This window comes from Anomaloglossus baeobatrachus, chromosome 7, assembly GCF_048569485.1.
Source record: "Anomaloglossus baeobatrachus isolate aAnoBae1 chromosome 7, aAnoBae1.hap1, whole genome shotgun sequence".
NCBI lineage: Eukaryota > Metazoa > Chordata > Amphibia > Anura > Aromobatidae > Anomaloglossus > Anomaloglossus baeobatrachus.
This window is the reverse complement of record NC_134359.1, coordinates 162,413,623-162,435,214: the sequence shown is the minus strand read 5'-3', so window position 1 is coordinate 162,435,214 and position 21,592 is coordinate 162,413,623. Positions and strand designations below refer to the sequence as shown.

The window sequence follows — 21,592 nt, the reverse complement described above, 5'->3', positions numbered from 1 at the left end:
ACGTGAGACTTAGAGTGAGCTCTGTCAAATTTGCTCCTCGCTTCCTGGGTCCTTATGAGGTTCTTCGACAGGTAAATCCTGTAGTCTATCAATTGAAGTTACCTGTCCATCTTAGGATTCATGACAAATTCCATGTCTCACTGCTAAAGCCGGCTATTTTACCTCACGCTCGTGAAGTACACTCTCCTGCCTCTGATTCCTCTCGCTCTAGCTATGAGGTACGAGCCATAGTTGGTTCTAAGATGGTTAGAGGGCGCAGGTTCTTCTTGATAGATTGGGAGGGCTATGGCCCGGAACATCGCTCTTGGGAGCCTGAGGAGGCTGTCCATGCTCCCGACTTAGTTGCCGATTACCTGCGTCGCCGGGAGGGGGGCCCTTGAGGGGGAGGTACTGTTACGGTTGCTGCGAGCACTGGAGACTATGTCCAGATTTCTTGCTACTGCACATGTGCGAGCGCTGGAGACTAAGTCCAGATTTCTTGCTACTGCACATGTGCGAGCGCTGGAGACTAAGTCCAGATTTCTTGCTACTGCACATGTGCGAGCGCCGGAGACTAAGTCCAATCTTGGAGCCATTGCACATGTGCGGGTGACATCATCGCTGACACGAGGTCACATGTCTCTGACACCTTTTATTCCGATTGGTCGCTGGTCATGTGCTTGTGACGTCTCGCTCGGTGATAGGCCAGCATGACGTCACTCCTGTCGTTCTGGCAGCGGATTGGCTCTGGTGTCCTCCATCTTGGATGAGGCACAGAGTCTATATAAGACCCTGACACACGCCGCATGGTGCTCAGTCCTCTTGGTTCATGCATATGAGTAGACGCTCTGTGCGCGTTCCTCTAGGCATTCCTCTGTCTATGCTAGGTGAGCGCTACCGGCAGGGTAGCGTTCTTATACCTTACAGCTTCGGCTGCTGTCCGTATCCTTACCTCTTAGGGGAGCGGACATAGGCAGGTGCCTGAGGCACATGGTCTGGCTGGGCCTTGTGATTCTACTCGTAGGTGGACATTGCCGCTAGGGTAACATTCCTTATACTGCGTCTGGCAGTTGTTCGTATCCTCGCACACTAGGGGAGCGAACAGAGGTAGGAGCTTTGTGCGGCTTACGCTGCTGTTCGTCTCTTTTGCACCACTAGAAGAGCGGACCTAGGCAGGTGCCATATCTAGTGGTTCATGTCCTCGCACACTAGTGGAGCGAACGCAGGTAGGAGCTTTGTGCGGCTTACGCTGCTGTTCGTCTCTTTTGCACCACTAGAAGAGCGGACCTAGGTAGGTGCCATTTCGCACACATTGCCTTTGTCTCTGTGATTATTAACAGAGATCATTCCACACATCCTCCAAGTAAGGGAGGAATTGCTTTACTTACTTATTATATCCTTCTGTGAGTTAACAGAGGTATTGCACTCTGCCATAGTCTGCAGCAAAGTCTTTGCACAGTGGACCCTGACTGTCTGATACTCCTTTCGGTTCTTATCAGACAGCCCCCCGTAACAGGGGGCGACTAGGCTTTGTGGCTGATGTCCCTGTGTGTGAGATGTGGTATTAATTCCCGAGGAGGAGGCGATTCCTGTACCCCTTGGTGGGGGGTACAGTCATCTGTGACTACCTGGTTTTGCCAGGGTGTCACAGATGTTGGATGATTTCTCTTGACTTTACCATTATGCTACACAATGAAGCAGTCTGTTTCAGGTGTGCATTAAAATACATCCACAGATGTGTTTCTAATTAACTCAGACGTTGCCAATAACCAGAATCAGAATCAGATTCTTCCATAGACAGGACATCATCATATTGGCTGTCCCATATTGTTTATAGATATAGTACTCTTAGGGGGGCTTTACACGTTGCGACATCGCTACTGGTATATCGTCGGGGTCATTACACATCGCAATGTGTGAAGCCTAGGTGCGACGATGAACGAGTGCAAAAGTGTCAAAAATCGCTGATTTGTGTCACGTCGTTCATTTTCATAATGTCACTCCTGCTGCAGATACGATGTTGTTTGTCATTCCTGCAACACCACACATCGCTGTGTGTGAAGCCGCAGGAACGACAAACATCTCCTTACCTGCGTCCACCAGCTATGCGGAAGGAAGGAGGTGGGCGGGATGTTATGTCCCGCTCATCTCCGCCCCTCCGCTGCTATTGGCCAGCCGTTTGGTGACATCGCGGTGATGCCGAATGCACCTCCCCCTTGAAGGAGGGATTGTTTGGCAGTCACAGTGACGTCGCCGACCAGGTATGTGCGTGTGAAGCTGCCGTAGCAATAATGTTCGCTACGGCAGCAAACACCATATATCGCATGTACGATGGGGGCGTGTGCTATCGTGCTGGACATCGCTAGCTGATGCTAGCGAAGTCGCAGCGTGTAAAGCCCGCCTTAGAGTATGTAAATGTTTGACTTTGCAAAAAAGTAATAAAAATGCCTTCAAACATTCTCTCTCTTATTCTGGCATTTGGAAAAAATAAATAATTTTGGTAATCCTACAATAATTGACCTAAAAATGGGAAAAGTTTATTTTGATTTCAGGTCAGACAGTGAGATAAACATACATATGTGTCTTTGTAGATAGTGTATGTAAACTTCTGGTTGCAACTGTATCTTATCAGAGACATTTGCTTATTTCACCTCCTGGATTGTTACTTCATTGTCAATTCACTGGTAAAATCTGTCATCAGTTAAGACACATTTTACAATTACTGCTATAAGAGATGGACTTTGGTGCTTTTCTAATTCTGTGGAGTGGAGAGGGAGGAGGAGAAAGGAGCTAGAAGGAGACTCAGGCATTCTGCTCAAGCTCTCTTGACACGACACTTAGAATTCTCCATAGAACTTTATGAGCTGCATTTAATAATGTGAAAATTTTACCTAGGAATTGAAAATTACAAAAATGAACGATCAGCCCAGAAAGAGAAAGAATTGGATTTCTTTGGTAAGATATAACAAAAAGTTTCTTATTTTCACATGTACTATTGATATAAAACAAAGAAAAATTAAAGTAATGTTTACTCTTTAAATACCTACCTGATAAATCTCACACTGCTGCAGTGCTGCTGAAGTACAAGAAATGCTGTAGTCGAGCACTGGAGCAAAGCTGCTGAAATAGCCAGGACATCTATAGGTGAGTGGTCCTATATTATTTTATGGTATTTCTCCTACTTCATCAGTTTTTATGATCTCAGAAACCCATTGTGAACCTCCTCTCCTGAAATTAATTGTGAACATTTCCGGAATATTCACCTCTCCATTGACTTAGATGGTAAAAATGAATTAAGGAGCTGGGATTACACAAACTCAAGTTGGGTTCTACAGGTAGAACAAATGCCTTCATTCTATGTATGGTTTATCTTGTAAATATTCCATAAATATTGGAGATTGTAATACACCTTTACATCACTATGAAACAATACAGTACAGTATCACTTTTAATATATAACATGTTTATTTGTCAAATATCTATGGTGCACAATGATTGCAACCTCCTATACTGGACATACATTGTATTTTAGGTCATTAAAATGTATATTCAAAGCTTATTGAAGTAGAAGAACACATAATTATAACATGCACTCAATATAATTGCAGTATCAACTCTTCACTCACTTGGATCCATATGATTTCTGCAAGTTCCTTACGATTCTGTACAATTGCCCATATAAGAAGATCCCTCACTGGATTCATTGTGCATAATGGTTTTCCTGTAGATCTTTTGTGAAAAGAACGGAGGGTGACTTTCTGAACCTGAAGGATAATATTGGTAACATTACAAAATACAGTAGTTTTCAGTTCCAGTGATTAGTTGAGTGATGATGATGATTAACATGACCATGGATAAGTTTAGGCAAAAGAAGTCACAAACAGAGAAATAAAAAAAAACTCTGTTATGTCAGAGTATTAATAATAACAATAATAATAACCTACATTTATTTTGATGTGTGGAACTGCTATAGACAGTCTAGGTCGTTCTGTACTTTTGGGCTTTGGATAAAGGTGTTTTGTGAAGTCACCCAAGAGTTCCCTCAGAACTTGAGACACATGGTGCAGACGTAATTTTGATGACTTTCTGAATTCTAATCGGAACCTTTCGTCCTCTATAACCTTTGCAAGCTTGCTATGGAACAAACATGATGGGTCCGTGTTGTTGTACAGATTAATTATAGTTTCTTGTGTAGCATATTCTTCAAGGCGCACACCATGCTCCAAAAATAGCTTAACAAAGTCAGGTTTATTGTCAATCAACGCAGCTGTCATGACTGGGTGAAGATTGGAGGGCTGTAACATAAAGTAAATACGTTACAACTGTAAGAAAATCAATGATCATTCATACAGACTAATTATTCCCTTGCCATCTATCCTTATTATAGGATGGCCTAGCAAGTCTATTATACAAGAAATTTCAAAACATTCTTATAACTAATTATTTGTAAAGCATGCAAGTTTCTATTAAATTGTAGTATATGACCAGAGCAAGCCTTAGAGGCTTAAATCACTATATTGCATAAAGAAGGCAAAGACTCAGAACAACTGACCAGCTATACATTAATTTCATTATTAAACATAATCTCAAAATTTTTGCAAAAGTACTGGCACTTGGAATTAAAAAAATACCATCCAAAGCTGATACAGCTGGATTAAGGGGGATTTGTAAGTCGAAGAGATGGAAGACATAATACAGTCAGTTACATGATATTCACTGGGCACATACTATAAACCTGTCACTCTTCTTGGTGCAGAAGCTGAGACAGCTTTTGACAGGGTGGTTTGGCACTTTATGATACAGACTCTGGAAAAATGAAACTTCCCACTATTCATACTAGGCGCTAATTTCACTTTATAGCCACTACCCTCAATCTTATCTCCCTCTTTTTACTTAAACAATGCCATACATCAAGGCTGCACCCTATTATTCTAGATCTTTAGCCTCACCATATAAACTCTTCTTCAAAGATGCAAATGTAAGGGGGTCAAGACTATGCCACCCCTCTTCAAAAGTAGCCGGCACACCCAAGGTTTATTGTAATGTAATTTAATGTATTGTGTATCTGGTAAATGGCCACCAGGTGGCAATGTGGGTCTGTGACAGCTGCCCTGGCACCTGGTTAGGCAGATAATGGGTTAAGAAAAAGGAGGAGGATAGGATAGGATATGATCTATATAGGACAGAATATACAAGGATGGCAGGAGAGTCCCCAGGAGGAGAGAGAAAGAAGAAGCCATTATATTGTACTGATTAGCGATACTAAGGGTTACCCCTTTGATCCCGGACACGTGGGTTCCTGCTCTTAAGAGGACTGTGGAACTGTGTCCCAAAAGCGTGGTCTAGTCTGGTCAGTCGGGGAGGTGCCCATTCTTTCCTGCTTTCGAAACCCAAAGAAATCCCCTAGAAGACCTAACGTCAGGGGGCCCTTAACAGAAAAGGTTAAGTCTTGGCCTAAAGCATGAATGGAGGAGTGCTGTCTCTCGTAGCATTTGCAAAGTGCAAGCTAATCCCTGTGGGTGGGATGGATAGGCTTAAGGACTATTTGAATCGGTTCATGCAGCATGATGTCAGACAGGAGACTGAGGGGGCCTAGTGGTGTTCGATGAAGTCCAGATGCCAAGAAAGCGGTCGGCCCATATATTTTTGTATGTGGAAGTGGAGTCTGGAGGGAACCCCATCAGGACAAGAAGCGGTGTTCGTGTTATTCGAGTGGAAATAATCCCTATATTGAAGAACAGTAAAGTTTGGTTGTTTAAAGAGAATTCACTGGTGTTGGCATTGTTGACTTGCACTGGATTGTTGACCAGGAGGCAAGGGGTTACTTGCGCTATGGCCTGGCAACCCCTGCACACACAACTACCACTGCCTGCCCTGTCCCCCTCACACACACAATGTACAATAATATCGGATTTAACACTAAATTCTTGTAACAGCAATCCCTGGTGATCTTGTGTTACTGGTCAGCAATGCTCAAGAAGCCTGACCTCAAATTCAAAATATTTTTTCATAGTATGCCTCCATGTTCAACTTTAAAATTAATTATACCAAGTCAAAGAGCTTAAATATATCTCTATCTCAAAAAGTCGTCCAGATTTTAGAAACTGGATTCCTATATAAGTGGCCCAAAACTGCCATTAAAAAAAACATCCTTTGTATATTTTTTTTTGTGAAATGTGTGTATACGCTGAAGGGTAAAATTAGAACACACAATTTCCTAAATCTTAAGGACATTGTGTAGTCCTTCATTGTCATTATTTCCTAACATGAGTAAACTAGCCGAATTTTAAGCATATTTCATAAATTGATTTTTTTTCAAAAGCACATAATAAAAGTGTAAATTAGATAAATTAAAAAGAACACTGATCAAAATTAGAGAACACTTTCAGATACCTGTTATTGGTGTTAATCTGGCACCTGCTGCTAATTTCCTTAATTTTCTGGAAAACCCTATTTAATTGGCAGTCTAACTTTTCAGTTTGCACTCACTTTGCAAAAATAGTGTGCCGTTCCAATGTGATTGAAAGCTTCTGGCAGAAGTTGTCCAGATGAAGGACAAAGGGGTGACCCTATCAGCTATCGCAAAAGAAGTTGGTTGTTCCAAGTCTGTGATTTCAAGAATATTACATCTTTACAACATCACAAACTCTTTCATGGTCAACCTCAAAAGGCAAATGCAAGAGAGGACAACATAATGCGGAGAATCTCAGTGGGTAATCAATTCAACACTGCAGCTGGAATTGCTTTCCAATTCAGCACTGAACAGGGTTTAAAGGCCCCTTTACACACTGCAACATCGCTAACGACATCGCTGTAACGTCACCGGTTTTGTGACGTAATAGCAACCTCCCCAGCGACATTGCAGTGTGTGAAACACATCAACGACCTGGTCCCCGCTGTGAGGTTGCTGATCGCTACAAATCTTTCAGGACCATTTTTTGGTCTTTTGTTTCCCACTGTGCAGCATGCATCGGTGTGTTTGACACCGTTACAACGACTTCGTTAGCGACTTCCCTTCCAAAAAGCTGCTTTTACATGGCCCCAATGACTAGCTAGGTCGTTCTGAAGATCCGTATCACTGCTGCGTCGTTGGTCAGGTATGGCTGTTTGACAGCTCAACAGCGACTCACCAGAGACTTTGTAGCGATCCCGGCCAGGTTGGGATCGCTGGTGGGATCGCTAGAAAGTCTCAGTGTGTAAAGGGGCCTTAAGAGCATTTGGACTGTAAGCCTACTTTGCAGAAACCAAACCTCTGATTAGCAGAAAGAATCAAAAGGCTAGACTCACCTTTGGTGATGAGCATGTTGTGTGGACAGAGAAGTGGTCCACAGTTCATTTTAGTGATGAAAGCAAGTTTAATTTATTTGGTATGATGGGAAACATTATGTTCATCAACAAACTGGTGAAAGACTGAAGCCAAAGTATGTTAAGAAGTCAGTGAAAGGTGGTGGAGTAAGTGTCATGGTTTGGGGAATGTTTTCTGTAGCAGAATTTGGACCTCTCATACATCTACATGGCAGAGTAAATGCAAGTGTGTATCAGATCCTTCTTCATCAACACGTGGTTCCTTACTTGCATTCATCACTAAATCAGCCAGCAATTTTCATGCAGGACAATGCTCACTGTCACACAGCAAAATGGGTAAAGGACTAGGTCACAGGAGGCAGAAGCCAGTGCCCGCTAATAAACAAATCCGCACCTAGTCTGCACCTCCCCACAGTCACAACTAGGTACATCCAGACTATAAGATACCCTTAACAGTTTCCTACAAAATTTGGGGACAAGAAAGTGCGTTTTATATTTCGCAAAATACAGTGGGTTTTTTTATACTGTTCTTGGTAGTCTGCTATTACTAGTAAATATCATACTCTAGTAAGTCTCATCACTTTTTCAAATATGAAGGCAAAAATCTTATTCTTATTAAGCTTCATTTACACACAAAGCAAATAATCACGAAATAGCACTCTTAAGAGCACTTGTTTCATGATAATCCTTCAGTGTAAACAGGCTCCAATGAAGAGCAAAATACATGTTCATTAGGTAATATGATCTTTTGTGCAGCACAACAGAACATTCTTTTCAGCAGGTCAATAGAGTGGAACTATGACACCCCATGTGCACTGATCGATCTATTATAGATTGCTCAGTGCACATCATTTACTCTAATATGATCTTTGTAAACAGCCAATTTAATGATTATTGACTGGTAAAGGTTTACCAATCAGCTGTCATCTAGCCCTACGGGCCACTTCGTGTAAACAGACTTAGCATTTCTAAACTATTGGCCATATTTCTAAATGAGTGCAATTTTATTTCCTACCATCTGTCATGTGTGTGAGACAATCATATATTTAGTCATCTTAATGAATTTGCATATTTATTTGTATCAATGACAACAAATTTAAATTGAACAGGAATTATTTCACAGGATTATATTTTTTTACATTCAATTAAAGGAGATTTTATAAAATGAAAAATAGACTTTAATGTTTCTCACACCTTCCACTGATGATCATGTGTGAAAATCTCACTTCTTGCGATGTCAACTCTGTTCCATGCCACTGCCAGCTTTAATTGGTGGTCCCAGTTTTCATGTCCTTGTTGGTCATGACTCAGTGAAGCTAGACAAAAAATTGAAAACAAACATTAAAGCAATGTAATATGTAATAGTCTGTGGTGAGTGGGAAAGTACAAAATATCCTACCAAGAAAATAAACCCTAGTAGGATTTTTTGGATAATATTTACAATATAATAACTACTCCAAAAATAAGCCCTAGTTGCAGTTCCATAAGGCAGTGTCCAGGCTCTTATAAGTTAAAGAATACAGCAAAACCATGGATGCCGTGCACTTGGAGGAACAGATGAGCTGGATGCCTTTGATTTTTTTAATACAGCAAAACCCTTTTATCAAAGAAAGCAGACACCCCCAAAAGAAAGCAGATGCCCCTCCGAAAAAAATTGGACTCATCAAATTTAAAAAAAATAGCAATCAGCTAGTGTCAATAGTGGATGGGCTCTCACACAGAGATCTTCATTACTCTCAGGTCCCTCTCCATTCCAGCTGCATTGCACTGCATTTCTCACAAACTGATCAGGTACCAGGATCACTCCACGCAAGTGATACTGCTTCCAGTCAATAGTGGGAGCAAACCTGCTGTAGAATGCAAGAGGACCTGACAGCAACACAGATTTGTACATGAGAGCCCAATCACATGCAAACTCTTTTTTTTAATTAGTTTTTTTTATTAGAAATGTTTCAACAAAAATCAAAAACATCCAGTAAAAAAATAAAACATTAATCATAAATTCACATCTGCTTACATCTTGAAAATATGCAAGTATCATTGGATTAAAGTCACATTTTGAAATTACATACCATCCAATAGCAGATAAAAAGCAGAACTTAAAACATTCAATCTTCATTAGGTATTCTAATCATCCTACCCAAATTCTATTACTTTTTGAGACTCCAATACTCCTAAATTATGTACTTGCAACTAGAGATGAGCCACCCCCCTGGAGTTCGAGTTCGGTTCGGTTCGTCGAACGGTGCCCCGTTCGACGAGCCATTCGACGAACCTCTCAAACCCCATTGAAAACAATGGGAGGCAATCACAAACACATAAAAAAACATTATAAATGTACACATACAGTTAATAAACATTGCCATAACACTTACTGGTGCCCTGCACTCGCTTTTCCATCGGTAATCGCTGCGTCCTCCCGGTAACCAGCAGTGATGCAGGACCTATCGTGACGTCAAAATAGCCATGTGACCAGTCACGTGTCTATTATCTCATTGGCTACAGACTGGTCACATGGCTTTGATGTCATGTCTTGTCCTAGGTCCTGTCATTGCACTCTCCGGTACACGGTGCACATTTGTGTATTGCCGTGTACCAGCGACATGCTCTGGCACACGGTCGACTCCCCATTCTGCTTCCCCATTCCCTTATTGACCGGATGACACAGCCGGTAAATAACGGAGATCACCGTTGCCATAGCAACGCGCCTGTTAGCAGTGACGTCACCGCTAGCAGCGGCAACGGGAATCACGTGATTGGAGCACCGTTGCTATGGCAACCTGTCTGTCAGCGGTGACAGTACTGCTAACAGCCAGCAGCACTGATCACTCACGGAGTGAAAAGCCTGCACGGGGAGCAGCGTCTTTATCCCATGCAGTGCTGCTGATGGAGCAGAGCTGCATGTGTTGCAGGAGAAAGAAGACAGAAGAGCATGGATCGTGGAGGAATAAGAGGGAATAAACATGGAGTCTCTAATGTGTCTGTGTATTTATTTCTATTAAAGTATTTTTTCTCTGTGTGGTGTCTTTTTTTTAACCCTTTAAAGGAGATTCTTAATGGCCGGGTCAAACTTGCCTGACATTAAGAATCTCTGACTTAATACTAGCTAGTAAACAAAGCTAGTATTAACTCATAATTACCCAGTGAGCCACCGTCACCAGGGCAGCTGGAAGAGTTCGATACAGCGTCAGATGATGTCGCTTCTATGAGAACACCATTTTCTGGGGCGGCTGCGGATTCCAATTCCCAACTGCCTAGTTGTACCCGGCTGGACACAAAAATGGGTCAAAGCCCACGTGTTTTTTTTTTTAATCATTTCATGAAATTCATGAAATAATTAAAAAAAGGGCTTCCCTATATTTTTAGTTCCCAGCCGGGTACAAATAGGCAGCTGGGGGTTGGGGGCAGCCCGTTCCTGCCTGCTGTACCTGGCTAGCATACAAAAATATAGCGAAGCTCACGTCATTTTTTTTTTTGTTTTTTGGGGAAAAAAAATAAAAAATGCTTCCCTGAATTTTCCATTGACAGTGAAGGTAACACCAAGCAGTGGGGGTTAGCAGCCAGTAGCTGCTTGGATTACCCTTATCTAACAATACAAAAAATGTAGCAGGAGCCTATATATTTTTTTATTATTTATTTAAATAACTAAAAATAAATGGCCTTCCCTGTATTTTGATTGCCTGACATGACAGTGCTGTAAAAATAAATCATTAAAAAAAATGACGTAGCACCCCGCGGTATTTTTGATTCTCATCGCAGTTAAAGCAGACAGCTACGGGTTGCCACCCCCATCTGCCTGGCGTTACCTTGGCTGGCAATCAAAATACAGGAAAGCCCATTAATTTTTTTTATTTAAAAAAATAGTTAAAAAAAATAATCTTGTGGGGTCCCCCCATTTTTGATTGCCAGCTAGGATAAAGCAAACGGCTGTAGCCTGAAAACCACAGCTAGCAGCTTTACCGTGGTTGGAGATCCAATGTGAAGGTCACCCCAGGCTCTTTTTTATAATTATTTTATAAATAATAATAATTACAAAAAAAAGTAGGGTCCCCCCCAAATTGGATCACCAGCCAAGGTAAAGCGGACAGCTGTGGTCTTGTATTCTTAGGGTGGGAAGGTCCATAGTTATTGGCACTTCACAGCCTAAAAATAGCAGGCCACAGGTGCCCCAGAAGTGGTGCATCCACTAGATGTGCCAATCCTGGCGCTTCACCCCAGCTCATCCCGTGCCCTGGTGTAGTGGCAAACGGGGTAATTAATGGGGTTGATACTAGCTGTAAGGTTACCTGACATCAAGCCCAGCAGTTTGTGATGTCATGGCGTCTATCAGATACCCGACATCACAAACTGTCAGTACTAACAAAAAAAAGACAAAAAAAAATTATTTGAAAAAACACTCCCCAAAACATTCCCTCTTTCACCAATTTATTGTAAGGAAAAAAAATAAGGGGATCCCACGATGACTCTGGACCGTCTAGAATATGGGGGACATGCTCAGGGAACGTATCCCCTATTTTCTAGGAGTGTAGACCCTCCATGTGAGGAGTGTGGGTGCAATGAATCTGCACCCACTCTCCCCGAGTCCACAGCAGCAGAGTCCATGTCGTAACTGTTGCTATCAAAGCTGCAATGCCCTGCTCATGAGGTAAGGGCATGCCTAATCAGGACAACTATTCTACATTTTCAAATATTGGTATTTGCTGATATTATTGCTATTCCACCTACTATATATTGGGGATAGGATCTTGGAGATGGAATACCCCTTTAAGTCCAGTTATCCTGCTAAATGAATACTAAACAACAGAGCTCGCTATTTAGACATGTTTTCTTGTGGCGTATAACATACTCTCATGTTTGGTAGTCGTTCAGCAGGGCAACTATAAAATCAAATACCTCCATTTGGAAATATAGTATAGCTCTCCTGATCAACTATGTTCCAATCCTTACCTCATGAGCAGGGCATTGCAGTTGCTTACAGATGCATGGTTACCGCCACTCACTGTGTCTGAACACAGGAAGCTGAGCTGACAGCCGCTCTGTGCATGCTGCAGCGTCTATTGTGAAGGAGAGGCTGCGGGGGATCAACGCGGTACAGGTACGGGGGTCACCAGGGAACACCGGTGAGGTTATAGGGGGTGACCTGGCAAAGCCTGGGGAGGGGTTTTCTGTCGCATGTGCCATGACAAATCAGAGGAGTAGGGTGAATGCGGCCGGCACGCTGCTCTGCGCGCTGCCATCTTGGATTTCCGGGAGGGGTCGGGGCGGCACTTTGGCGACAGGGGACCGGAGGGGACTGGGGAGGAGATTTATCTTCCATCTGACATGTTTGTTCATGCCAGATGGGAGATAAATAATTTTTTACCGGCGCTGTCATTTACTGTAACGTGATCATCGGTATACGGTGTATACCTGTGATCACGTGAGCGGGGACTGGAAAAACCGGCCTAAATCAGGATCTCCAGGGTTTCAGCTACCCCTGAAACCCCGGAGATTTTCTGACGCTGGGGGGCGCTATTCACTTATTTCTGCCTGCTGTTTATAAACGGCAGATCAAAATAAGGCTATATTCACACGACCGATCCAATTTTGCGGTCCTCAAAAAATGGTCCTTTTTTTCACGGGTGCATCCGTGTGTCATCCGTTTCTGTTCCGTATACGGTCCGTATGTCATCTGTTTGTCATTCGTGTGCCTTCCGTTTTTTTTTGCGTACTGCAAAAAAACTGATGGACGGAAAATACATAAAGTTACCCAGGATCCATAGCTTCAACCTACATGAGACGGTCACATGTTCACTCCAGTGCCATTTTCTACTGCTTTTCACAGCGTAGAGCGCTCTGGTGATTTCCCTGTGCTTGTACACTTCATAACAGTCTTTTCTGTCATTACAATGGCAGAAAGACACATAATGTCCCACTCTCCTGCATTTTGTAATTTTGCACCCTTTGGTGCCTTTCATGTGGCACTAAGGGGTACTAAGCCTTGTATTTCCAAAAAAATAAAATACATTTTAAGAAAAAATGACTTGGTGTTCCCCCTATTTTTGTAACCAGCTAGGGTAAAGCAGACAGCTACAGCTTGCAGACCACAGCTGGCAGCTTCACCTTGGTTGGTAATCCAAAACTGAGTGCATCCCACGCTGGTATTTTAAATTAAAAAAAAAATAATAAAAAAAAAAGCCAGGGTCACCCCAAAATTGGATCACCAGCCAAGGTAAAGCGGACAGCTGGCGTCTGATATTCTCAGACTAGGGAGGTCCATGATTATTGGACTCTCCCTAGCCTAAAAATAGCAGGCCGCAGCCGCCCCAGAAATGGCGCATCCATTAGACGTGCCAATCCTGGTACTTCGCCCCAGCTCATCCTGTGCCCTGGTGCGGTGGCAAACGGGGTAATATATGGGGTTAATGCCAGATGTGTAATGTCACCTGGCATCAAGCCTTGGGGTTCATGAGGTCAGGCATCTATCAGATACCCGACATCGCCAACCCAGTCAGTAATAAAAAAAAATAGACGACAAACACATTTTTATTTGAAAAAACACTGCCCAAAACATTCCCTCTTTCATCAATTTATTAGAAAGAAAAAAAAATCCAGGTCTGCTGTAATCCAAGGGGTTCCCATGATGATCCATACTATAGTCAATGTCCCAGTCAATGAAGAACAGAATGTTCCCCATTGGCTGGGAGAGCAGTGCAGTGACCTGAGCTAACATCAATAGGTCAGCCCAGGTCACTGCAGAGCATGACAAGTGCTGCTGTCAGGAGCAAGGTATATTACCTGTAGTGACGATCTCCTGCACTGCTGACAGCAGATCTGTCACTGACTTCAATGACCATTGCCTTCACAGCCAAGTATCGCGGGAGCCTGTGACGTCACCGCTAGTCACAGTCTCAGGTCGACAGCGAGAGGAAATGTGAAGCGGCGGCCATGGAAGACAGTGACAGCGCTGAGGTCGAGAAGGCGGGACTGCATCACTGCAGGTAAGCCGAGCGGGGTAATGTGTGCGGAGTGCGAGGTGGGTGGAGCCAAGTGGGGTAACGTGTGCAGAGTTCCAGGTGGGTGGAGCCAAGCAGGGTAATGTTGCGGAGCACGAGGTGGGCGGAGCTAAGCAGGCAATGTGTGGTGGAGTGCAAGGTGGGTGGAGCCAAGCAGGGCCATGTGTGCGGAGTGTGAGGTGGGTGGAGCCAAACAGCGTAATGTGTGCAGAGTGCCAGGTGGGTGGAGCTAAGCGGGGTAATGTGTGCAGAGTGCAAAGTGGGTGGAGCCTAGCGGGGCCATGTGTGCGGGCGGTGGAGTGCGAAGTGGGTGGAGGCTAGCAGGGCCATGTATGCGGGCGTTGGAGTGCGAAGTTGGTGGAGCCTTGCGGGGCCATGTGTGCGGGTGGTGGAGTGCGAAGTGGGTGGAGGCTAGCGGGGCCATGTATGCGGGCGTTGGAGTGCGAAGTTGGTGGAGCCTAGCAGCGCCATGTGGCGCTGAGGACGTCAGTGCCGGGGACTGCATGGCTGGGAACAGGTGAGTGTGAGTGTGTGTGTGTGTGTGTGTGTACATGCCAAGTGCAGGAGGGGGCGGAGCCCAGCGGGGAAGTGTCGGCTCCCTGCACACGTAACTAGGGTAAATATCGGGTTACCAAGCAAAGCACTTTGCTTGGATACCCGATATTTATCTTGGTTACCAGCTTACCGCAGGCTGGCAGCGATGGCTCCCTGCACACTGTAGCTGTAAAATGCCCTGCTTTTGGTGATCGAACCGTTCTCGAACGTAACTCGAACTGTCGAGCTTTTAGCAAAAAGCTCAAGTTCGAGGTCGATCTCGAGCACCCCCAAAATCACTCGAACATGAAATAGGCGAACCTCGAACATCGCTCAACTCTACTCGCCACTTATCTTTCTATCAGATCAATCCTAATCTAAATCTAGCCAACTCCGTAGATGCTAGCCCAAATTCATCTACAGTGGAACCTTGGTTAACAAAAACAATCTGATCTGGGAATGTGCTTGTTAACCAGGTTACTCGTTCAGCAAAGCAAGATTTCCCATGGGAAATCATTGTAATGCAGACAATTCGTTCCACAACTTGTTAAATGTCCCATCCTCGTCCCCTATTGTGCCATTCCACACACATACAAACACACACAAACTCACACAAACACACACAAACACACACAAGCACACACAAGCACACAAGCACGCACACACACACGCAGATAATATGCTCACCTTACCTTCCGTTCTATTGCCGGTCTCCTGGGACTTGCTGTTCGCTAGTACTGGCTGTGTATCTGGTAACCAGCACGACGAGGGAGGAACTTCTGCACCCAGAGCGCTGACGTCAAAGGCAGGAGCCGCTTGCCTCTGATTGGCCAGCACACTGCCTTTGAGTAGCGTCTGACAGCCGAAGTTCCTGCCTCGTCGCTATGGTTGCCGAAACACATTTTGGAGCGGCGAACTACAGGACCCAGGAGGCCGGCGATGGAACAGAAGGTACACATATTATGCTCACCTTACCTTCCGTTCCATCACCGGCCTCCTGGGTCTTGTAGTTTGCCCCGAGGATTCCTCCCTCGTCGCGATGTACCGGCGGACTACAAGAACCATGAGGCCGGCGATGGAACGGAAGGTAAGGTGAGCATAATACTGTATGTGTGTGCATGCGTGTGTGTTTGTGTGTGTTTGTGCGTGCTTGTGTGGACTGCAAGAGCGGGTCAGAGCGCGGTGGATGTACAGAATCAGAAGTGTGTGCGGTGAGTATTTTGCTCGTACAGCAAAGCTTTCTCGTAAACCGAGTTACAAATTTGCAGAAAGCTTTGCTTGTTAAGCAAAATTCTCGTTAATTGGGTTACTTGTTAAGCGAGGTTCCTCTGTATTCATGTTGCCAAAATCTGTTCAAATTTATCAATAGTCCCTCTTTTTTATATATACTTTTTTCCAGGTTTATGAACCAATTAACCTTTCTAACATATCCCTTTCTAGTCGGAGCCTTCAAATCTGACCAATGTTGTGCTATCAATATAACATTTGGGCAACAGCTAGGTTACCCACTTCATTAGCACATACCCCAATACACAAACCGAGTTTTTTGAATATTCTCCACACTCTATTAATCAGGTCCACTACTTTATTCAAGTATCTTTCCAGTTCTGTGCAGGATCATATTATATGTAGTAGATTTGTGCCTTCCAGGCGACATCTAGGACACTTTGCATCCAATTTTGCCCCAATCTTATACAAAAATTCTGGTGTCCTGCATACATTATGAACCAGACAGAATTGAGAAAATCTATGAGTTTTACTAAGAGAAAGCAGGGGGATTCTTTCCAAAATTTCCACCCACTGCCCCTTCCCTATTGGATCAATCTCAGCCTCATGCTTTTCTTTGCTGAACTGAAAACTATGTTTCGAAATCAATACAGTATGTCAAGCGATATTCAACTTTGTATTCGGTTGGTGTCATGGCAGCATTGAACTCTATTCACACCACAGAGTCTGACATACAACCTGAGGTCACTTAGTTGCTTAGCCTAACTTTGGCATCAGCTGCATTAGTTTCAATGCTCTCCAGTCCATCAGGAGTTAATTCCTGCTGCCTTTGTGAGCTGCTGCTAGAAGCTTGGACTGCTTTGACCACTCACAGCTGTCTTCACTCTTTATGAGGTACTGTATCTGGTTGCCCATCGCCAAATATAGTTCAGCATTTCTGCAACGAATACCAGTCCCATTGTAGTGATCCAGAGCTTGGTGATCTGTTGTGTGCTTTTCAGTGTTGTGTGGAAATATTCCTGTTAGTTTATTTCCTCCCTGTGTTTTATTTCCTCCTGGGCACTTATTGTCTCTCCCCTGTGTGTGATTTCAGAGTGCTTGTGTTTTGTTTTTCCCCTTTCTGTGGTATTTGTGGGGTTTGCTTGTTTGGTCCCAGCCCTTTCCTGGGGTGGGGGAAAGGGGGTATTAGTTCAGGGTTTGGACAGGAGTTAGGATCACGCTGGCGGTCCAGACCTGGCTACCATCAAGCCTACCTCTGGGATAAGGGACAGTGCATGGTCCCTAGTTTGAGGGCCAGTATAGAGGTCCATGCTCCATTTTCACCTAGTGAAAGAATAGGGATTTGTACAATATTGATGTCACCCCAGATGAACCCTATTATTTCTCGATTAGTTGCACTACCTTATCTGTCTCCATGACACCTGGAGTTTCCCTTCTGAAATTCATAAAAATGCGTGTCCCAGTTGGAAGTCAACCACATTTCTTGGTAGTGTTAGTAGTGTCTGTTGTAAATTTGCTAGTGAACTAGCTAAATATGTCATGGCATGTTTGAGTGCCTGATAAAAATTACACATTCACCTACATTTCTAGGTATTGTTAGTTGGTAGTACCTGCTCAAAATTTGCTAGTGTACCAGCTAAATACGTCTTGGCACTTTTCATTGCCTGCTCAAAATTACACAGTCAACCACATTTCTTGGTATTGTTAGTAGTGCCTGCTTTAAATGTGCTAGTCAACTAGCTAAATAAGTCTTGGTACTTTTGTTTGCATGATACAAATTACGCATTCACACACATTTCTAGGTATTGTTAGTTTGTACTGCCTGCTATAAATTTTCTAGTGAACTAGCTAAATAGATCTTGGCACTTTTCTGTGTCTGCTCCAAATTACACAGTGAACCACATTTCTAGTTATTGGTACTTTTTAGTGCCTTCACAATATTGCCAACTCGGGCAGGAAAGAAATAATTTAACTTTTGTGTCAGGTGTTTTACAGGTGTGAGCATATGGTTGCAAAATATCTGTTTGAAAAGGGAACAGTACATGAACAATCAGTGTTAAATCACGACAAGGTTGTGGTGAAATGGTGATTAGGTGTGGTGTTCAAGATGTACGTGTGGGTACTTCTGTTAGTCAAAAATACCAGCTTATCCTATTCCAAAAGAAATAACAACTTCCATTACTGGACAGCCTACTACACTAGATTTCTTTGACAGCCACACAATGCTTCAACTTCAAAACCAGGCTGATAAAAAGCATGTGCTTGAGTCCATGGAAAGTGCTGCATCAAGTGGTCTCTCCTCCTGTTCCTGCAACTCAACATCACACACACTTTATTCCTCAGAGGTGCCACTCCAACTGCACTTGTTACCATCCACACCACAAATCTCTTACCAGCCAACTGACTGTGGGGAACCACACCTGAGTGAGTCTGCAGAGCTGTTCACACATTTGATCGCATGGGCATCCAAGGTCGGCTCCAAAGATTCCCAGACTCAAGAGGAGGAAAGCATTTGTACCGATGACCAAAATCTTTGTCAGTTGGATCGTGGCATGGACAAAGTAGGGTCCAAGCAGGATCTCGACCCTCATCAATTGACAACCCCCGGGGGTGGAGGTGATGATGAGTAGACTTAGATACCTTAGGTGCATGCGTACTATCCTTTGATGTCAGGTCAGAAAAAGAATGATTGAACAACATAGCGCATGACGATGAAGTTCTAGATCCCACTTGGTGTGAATCCAGAGGAACGCAGCTGAGAAGCTCAGCACATCAGGAGAAGGAGGGCCGATGAGGAGAAGGAGGATAACGAGGATGTTACGTTGGTGATTTCCGCACAAATACGTAGTGATGGAGCAATAGATGCACTGCATCCTCAGGCACAACTCTGGATGTGGCCAGCACCGGTCACGGGTCTGCAGTTCGCAGGATAGGTTGCCTAGCCAGGGCCTTTTTTCAGACCCCAAATGATGACCCAACTTTTGTTATCTGCCAGTGTTGTAAAAAACGACTCAGTAGAGGCAAAAATTAAAATAATTTGACTACTTCATACATGAACCATCACATGCACAATCAACATGCATTACTTTGGGAATCTTACTGCGCTAAAATGTAGACTACTGGGCCTACCCAACCACCTGCTGCCAAATCAACCACGTCTGCTGCTTCTTCTTCCTCCTGCATCACTGTTGAAACTATTCTCACACAGGTCTCTGACCTCCACTTGCTTACCCGCTACAGTAGGGGTGAGTGAGAGCCCATCAGCTGTTACAGAAGTGACCATGCTTGGTGATTTTGACCCATGTGACACACCAAGGACAATCACTGTTTGTTGCATGAACTATACCTCACTGATGTGCAAACACACTATGGGGAAATGGGGGGGGGCACTATCCTGCTGTCTGTCTTCAATATTATTAAATATCAAGACTCCAAGATTGGTCTCCAAGTTGTGTATTGTCTGTACTGGCAGAGGTTTGGGAGCAAGAGGCCTAGTTCTGTCACTCATCCAACTTTGTATTTTTAAAAATTTAAATGCCAGGCCACATCCTGTTTGTTACATTGACTATACGTCCGTGCTGTGCAAACACACTGTGGAGAAATGGGGGGAGGTGCAATTGATGGCATTGTCCTCCTGTCTTGCTGTCTACCTAAAATGTTTTTAAATCTCAAGACTCCAAGATGGGTTGCAAAGTTGTATCTTATCTATAGTGCCAGGTTTCTGTAAGGCCAGGATTCCGGAAGCAAGAGGCCTATGCTTTTCTGTAATCGTGTTGTCTCTGGTAAAGTTAGAAATGCTGGCTAGTTCAGACATTGCTACAGGGCCAATACCAAGCATTCATGTTGCAGTGTTCCACTATTTTTAGTCTTTGCCAATTGTTGCCACTTTTCCTGTTGTCATAATTGTTAGAAATATGGAGACTCCAAGTAGGGTCTTAAAATTGTCATTTGTCTGTAGTGCCAGGGTTCTGAGAGCAAGAGGCCTATGCCTGTCACTCATGCATCTTTTGATTTTTAAAATGAAAATGCCAGCCCACAGCCTGTGTGCTGCATGGACCATACCTCCCTGCTGTACAAACACACTATGGGGAAATAGGGAGACAATTGCCTCTGTCCTGCTTGAAAGTTTTTTAAATCTCAAGATTCCAAGATGGGTCTTCAAGTTGTGTCTTGTCTCTAGTTCAAGGGTTCTGGTAGCAAGTGGCCTATGCCTGTTTGTCGTATTGCTGTCTCTGGTGAAGGTAGAAGTGCTGGTTCAGGCCTTATTACAGGGCCCATCTGACACATCCATGATGCGGTGTTGGACTATTTGTAGTCTGTGCTAATTGTTTCTACTTTTCTTGTTGTTTGACCTTAATTTTTAGAAATGTGGAGACTTTACTTAGGGTCTCCAAATTATTTTTGGCTGTAGTGCCAGGGTTCTGGGAGCAAAAGGCCTATACCTGTCACTCATAGATCTCTTGATTGTTAAAATGAAAATGCCAGGCCACATCCTGTGTGTAAGTCAATGCAATCAGGCAGTGCTTAAATTAATATGCATTGAGAATGCAGTCACATAGCTGCAGAGTCGTGGACCACTATCCAGGCCCAGTTTAATTAATGGCTGTCTCGACTGAACATGGAGCCAGGGAAGGCCGTGTGCTATAGTGGTGTAATCGTGGTGGTGGCACCATGCCTGGGCGACATCACATGTGCATTGCAAGGCTCATGTGCTCAACCTGGACGTACAGAAATTTCTAGGACACTATTCTGGCTTGGTGATGCTGTTGCAGAAGGCATGGTCACTGTGTGCTCACTTGTTAAAATTAAAATGCCAAACCACATCCTGTGTGTTGCATGGAACATAATTCCCTGCTGTGCAAACACATTATGGAAATGGTGGGGGCAATTAATACCACTGTCCCGCTGTCTACCTGAAAGGTTTGTAAATCTCAAGACTCCAAGATAGGTCTCTAAGTTGTTTCTTGTCTGTACTGGCAGCACATGTGGGAGCAAGAGGCCTAATCCTGTGTCTCATCCACTTTTATTTTTTTAAAAATTAAATTCCAGGCCACATCCTGTGTGTTGCATGGACCATACCTCCCTGCTGTGCAAAGACACTATCGGCAATAGTGGGGAGGCTGTCCTGCTGGCTGCCTGAAAGGTTTCTTAAATATCAATATACCAAGATGGGCCTCCAAGTTATGCCTTGTCTATACTGCAGGGGGGTGGTAGCACTAGCCCTACACCTGTCTCTCATCACCTCTATATTTCTTATGTCAATAGTTTAGGAAGCTAATGACTATGCCAAACAGTGGGGTTGCACTGTATAATGTATTTTTGCTGTTTTGGAAGCTTTTTGACCCCCTTAAAGGTGTTTTCTCTGCCTTAGGTTTGGCCTTCCATTGAATCCAATGAGGTTAGAAAAGGTTCGTGGAACGGTTCGATGAACAGTTTGGCGAACATAGCATTTGTTTGGTAATGCTCGGTGAACCGAACTCTGAAAGGTTAGCTCTTCTCTACTCTTTAGCATCAAGACCATAATTTTCTTGCAGTTGCAAAAAAAGTCCTAA

The 21,592-nt window shown here is 43.8% G+C and overlaps 1 protein-coding gene across 5 annotated transcripts in view; it reads right to left on the bottom strand.

The window, feature by feature from the left end:
- TRPM2 (transient receptor potential cation channel subfamily M member 2) overlaps positions 1-21,592 on the bottom strand; it is a 2,537,250-nt gene that overhangs the window by 1,563,802 nt on the left and 951,856 nt on the right. For all 5 annotated transcript variants that reach the window (XM_075317785.1, XM_075317788.1, XM_075317787.1 and 2 more), the window contains 3 exons: positions 8,479-8,600; positions 3,924-4,274; positions 3,606-3,743 (listed from right to left, as the gene is read on the bottom strand). In XM_075317785.1, the coding sequence (XP_075173900.1) occupies positions 3,606-3,743; positions 3,924-4,274; positions 8,479-8,600 (611 nt within the window). The remainder of the gene's footprint in view (positions 1-3,605; positions 3,744-3,923; positions 4,275-8,478; positions 8,601-21,592) is intronic.